Raw genomic sequence first — 4,932 nt, forward strand, 5'->3', positions numbered from 1 at the left:
TTCCTCTGCCTGAGAAAAGTGTTTTTCTCTTCCTGCTTTTGAGGACTTAAAGCCACATTCCCTGGTTTCCTGGAATACTTGAGTGACTTATGGACCTTTGAAAACTAAAGCCTTTAATGGTTCTCAAACTGAGCACCCCAAAATTGGAGGAACTGAAAAGTCACAGCAATTTCTGAAAGTTTAATAATGATTTTGTTCTTTCTGGTTTACATTTTAGGGATAAAGCAAAATAATGAAACAAGGAAGGCTTTTTTAATAGTAGCAGATATTGTACAAATACATATATCTATTTTTCTACACCTTCATTCCTTTACATAAATGTATTTCAAGTACAGTGGGATCATGTTGAAATAATGTCAGATCTTATAGAATCAGTCTCCTTTTGGATGAGGACTAGGATTATCATCTGGAATTATATTGGCAGAGACTTTACTCTGCATGTGAGGCTGCAAGCTCTGCTCTGTTTCTCAGAAGTAAGAAGTCTTGTACAGCTGCGGGCATTTTTGAAAGGGGATTCCAAAAAACCTTAGCATCCCTCCCAACAATGTAATGGGTGCGTGGATGGAGGCTCGTTAGGGCATGTTCCATACACTGAACAACCAGTGAAATGTCTCTATTTAGACAGATCTTGGACATCTTTTCTTTCTTTGCTGCATCTGTAAAAAAAAAAAAAAAAAAAAAAAGGATTGTTTAGTGACACCAAGGACACTTAACTCCTCTCTCCACACTTACTCGTGCCATTTCACAAAGGCATTGGTATTTCTTGTTTCTCCTTAGCCAAGAATTCCTAGCAGTTTCTGAGGATTGAGTCCCCCGTCCATAAAGTCCTTCTGATGTATTTTTACCCCAAGAACAATCTAGTTACTCTTAGTTGTGGAATAGTCATGGCAAAGCCAGGCCTGTATTGTCTCAGGACAGGTAATTAGCCTTGGCAATTGCTCAAAATAAATGTAAATATGTCAGATGCAGAGGGAAGCAGATATATAGGCACAATTCCTAATGGCCTCATCCCTACTGGGGCTAGTAGAAACAAAGGGAGTTTATCCCTATATGGTTATCAAATAAATACAAGATAATGACAGAAAAGCACACCATATTGGTCCAGACTGGCATCATCAGATAAAAGTATTTCTGCTTGTAAGTTTGCTCAAAAGCCACATGGCAGCACGAATAATTGATCTTTAACTGAGATTTGAATAAAGTTTCACGAGTATAAAATAACAATTCTTTCCTTCTGTGTGGATCGGCATATTGTAATCATGCAGAAGCATTTGAAGCATAACGCTTTACACCACAGTATTTCTTAAAAAAAAAAAAAAACTCAGAATGACAGAAGACATGATGCTATTTTTCAAGTCTTTTTTTCAGCAAGAAATGTTTTGGTCTTTTAAAATGGCTGGAAATTGCCTTACCTTTCTGCAAATACTCATTTCCATATTGCTTTTTAATACTGAGAGGAAGCTGATTCCAGATAACCTCCTTTTCTTTCATAGTCTTTGCTGGATTTGATAATGCTGTTCTGAACAGTCCGGGTTCAATGCAAGAAACCTTAACTCCAAAAGCTTTCATATCTCTCCTGCAAAGATAACCCAAAGATTTCATCACATTAGATACTCTAATTAGTAYTGTTTCTCCTATACTACTGCCTTTATTTCTGTCTTTACATGGCACACCAGCACATACATACTAGGGGATGAGCAAGCATGTGAACTTTCAGTCTGTCTGTTATCCCAAGTGAGAGAGGCATGAGCTATCTTGTCTTTTCTGCAGGGTGAGCACATGCATGGGCAGTGACTGTGCGATAGCTGGCRTATTTTATTTCATATCCTAGCTTGCCTTTCAGTAGCTTGTTAATTATTGGATTTGTCTGTGAGACTGGCTGCCTGAATGGAAGTATCTAGAGCTATTTCATGTGTCTTAGTGGATCCCACTTGGCCTCCAGCTGGTACTCCATGTCATTGCAGTTCTTTTCTAGCCCTGTATGATTTCTGTCAGCCATGTGCAAGTGCCTCACATACCTTCTGCTGTCTCAAATGGCGCTCTGTATTTAGACGCACAGATTGCTCCCTGTGTTACCGGAGGGAGCCATGGTGGTCCCCTGGGTTAGACTGCTGTGTTCGCTAGATCTCTCTAACGATCAGTGTAAGTAAGAGATGAGACTTGAAAACAGAGCTTAAACTAAAGTTAATATCATACAGTAACTCGTAGTATGTATTTTTTTGGATGGACTTGGGCTGACAGTTTCTAGGTGCTCAGTTTCCTTGACCTGAGCTGCCTCTGCATTAGGCCCCTGAGAACAGTGAGGTTAGTTATGAATTTACAGAGCACTAGCTATGCCACGATAACACTTTGGGACACTCTGTGTGCCCAGCAGGCCTGCTATCTGAGTCTTCAAAAGTGGCATAATGTATGCTGAGCAAAGGCACTCTTAAAAAGAATTTGTTAATAGTGTTCTTCAAATCCATCCTAACTGCTGGCTTGTAAATCAGCTCTGATTCTGGCTCTGCTAATGTTAGCCTGTTAGCCTTGGGGGCTAGGGAAGCGATCTTTCCTCACAGTGAGAGTTGTACCTTAAGCTGTCATTAAATGCTTCTACCCCGAACTTTGAAGGGAAATAGCCTCCACCACTGAATGCTAGGCGACCTCCAATGCTGGATACATTTACTACCCTTCCCTTTGCTTTCTTTATCAAGGGAAGCATATTTATTGTAACATTTATGAGTCCAATTAAATTAACTTCAATTGGATCTCTGAAGTGCTGAATATCCAACCAGTCTGTAGGAGCTAATAGCCCAGTGATCCCAGCATTATTGATAAGTCCCCAGAGACCTGCAGGGAAACAAAGAAGAAAATTAGGAAGCGAATTTTCACCTGGTATGCCTGAACTGAGTGAGACTTCATGGAGAATGGGTGAGGGACCGAGTGGGCTACCAAGATTCACAGGGGAATTGCTTGAGAATGTACTGCAGCACACAGCTTTATTCTCAGTGTCTGAATTTTATCACCATGTTCTTTATCATCCTTAACAATCTCTGCAGGGCTAAGGGAACGGCAGTTACGTGGGTGGACAGGAACTGTGCAGGGAATAGACCTCGTCTATTTACAAGTCTGGTTTTTTATTTTTATTTTTTTATTTTTAAATACAAACAGAAAGGTCATCTGCTTCAGGACCAGAACAGATCTAGTTAACAAAACTGAACTCTGCCTTCTCTTTTAAAAACGAACAATTTTTTAAAAAGCATTTTCAGACCTTTAAAAAGAAAGCTTCATCTGTTATTCCCCCCCCCCCCGCCCCACCCCAGCATTTCTGTTGTGGTGAAGAGCTTATATCTTACACTAAATGACATCACTCAAGTGGAAATARTAAGAAGCTATTTATTATTTATATTATCTGTGTAGATATTTTTAATGATCATCCAGCTCAACAAATGAGGTGGGRGCAGGGGAAAAATACTAAATCCATTTGATAAACATTTCTGAACCCTCAGAAGTGGGAAGGAAGATAAGCAAGCTTAAAACCAGCTCTTTTCTTCCATCAGTTGTTTGAGCTGTGTGAATGAATATGTTTGCTGATCTGACTTTATTCATGTTTTTTCATGGGTGGGGGTATTTTTGACCTGAAACCAAGCACAGTTTCAAGTAAAAGCAATCCAAACAAGCTTATAAGCATTTTTACAAAGAGAGAAACTGTCAAATGGAAATTGGAATTCAGTGTTAAGTATAATTGATACCATGGCACATCATAATAGACTAGATTTAATGCTCCAAGTTAACGGGATCCAGCCCATAGAGTCTTGTATCCTTGTAAACTCTATGGCAATACYGGTCCTACTGAAATCAATTGCCATCAGTTGCAGTATTTTGTCTTGCATAGCTTGTTGGATCAAGAGTAAGGGATATTCCTTTTTTTTTTCMGATGGTCTTCAAGCAACATTTTGAATTAGTTAGAGTTACTCACTAAAGTTCCAGCTATATTTTTTTTTGGTTGTGACATGATTGTTTGTCATACATGTGCTCAATTTTTAAAATAATAATTGTTTAATCCTATTGGGCAGAAATTATTTTATTTGTTCCCTGCCCTGGTAATGTAGCCTGGGAAGTGTATAGAGGTGGGGTTGTTGGGTTTSGGGTTTTTTTGTTGTTGCTATTGTCTGATATCCTGGAACTAACCTTCAGACCGAACTTCAGTTTTGATCTGTGCAGCCACTTTCTTAACATTGTCTGAATCTCTCACATCCAGCAGCACTGTCTGAAGCTGTTTGGAGGTCACAGCTGCTAGCTCTCTGGCTCCTGTTTCAGTTAGACAACCAGCAAAAACACGAAATCCCTTTTTATCAAAAGTCTTCGCTGCCAGATTTCCAAAGCCTGTGTCACATCCAGTGATGAATATATATTTGCCAGTGAGATTTGTAACCTTTAGCTCATTTCTTGCCTTCCAGTGCCACCACAGAGAAACAATGCCAAGAAAGATTAATATGTAGAAAAGCATTTTTACAGAAGTCTTCTGGATGCTTTCTCCTGAAACAAAAAGAAGAACTGCTAGTTTTAAAAGGGTYTCTTTTTTTTTCTCTCTCTCCTTAAAGAATTTGCTAACCACAACTATTGAGAGGAGCAAGCACAGTTCAGAGAAGTTGCCTCCTGCTAAAACAGCAGAAAAATAATTCTTGCTTGAGCAGAAATGAGAACTTGGGCTATAYTGCAGTACAGTTACATAGAATAATGCATCTTAGGTTACTGCTGCCAGTTTACAGCCTCAGCTCCTGTGGTACATATCTGACAAATACTGTCTGGAGAAGAGTAGCGAAGATGAAATACTTGCAGAGGCCTGCAGGGAAATCAGCTGAAATGTCTGAACACAGTATCTGTTCCTAGAAAATTGGAGAGTATGACTGGGACAGCTAGCAGCAGCAGGTCATTCAAGATCAGCATGAG

General features: G+C 39.5%; 1 protein-coding gene across 1 annotated transcript; it reads right to left on the reverse strand.

Annotated features, from left to right (window-relative positions):
* Window positions 1-427: 427 nt before the first annotated feature.
* On the reverse strand, window positions 428-4,499 carry LOC146600623 (dehydrogenase/reductase SDR family member 9-like). The gene is made up of 4 exons (XM_085323514.1): window positions 4,171-4,499; window positions 2,571-2,829; window positions 1,413-1,576; window positions 428-656 (listed from the first exon to the last, which is right to left on the reverse strand). Exons 1-4 carry the CDS (start codon window positions 4,487-4,489, stop codon window positions 430-432), a joined length of 969 nt encoding a protein of 322 aa, XP_085179640.1. The 5' UTR covers window positions 4,490-4,499; the 3' UTR covers window positions 428-429.
* Window positions 4,500-4,932: the final 433 nt, after the last annotated feature.

The sequence above is a fragment of the Rhea americana genome, unplaced genomic scaffold (assembly GCF_003343005.1).
Source record: "Rhea americana isolate MKP2758 unplaced genomic scaffold, rheAme1 scaffold_12, whole genome shotgun sequence".
In the NCBI taxonomy this organism is placed as follows: Eukaryota; Metazoa; Chordata; class Aves; order Rheiformes; family Rheidae; genus Rhea; species Rhea americana.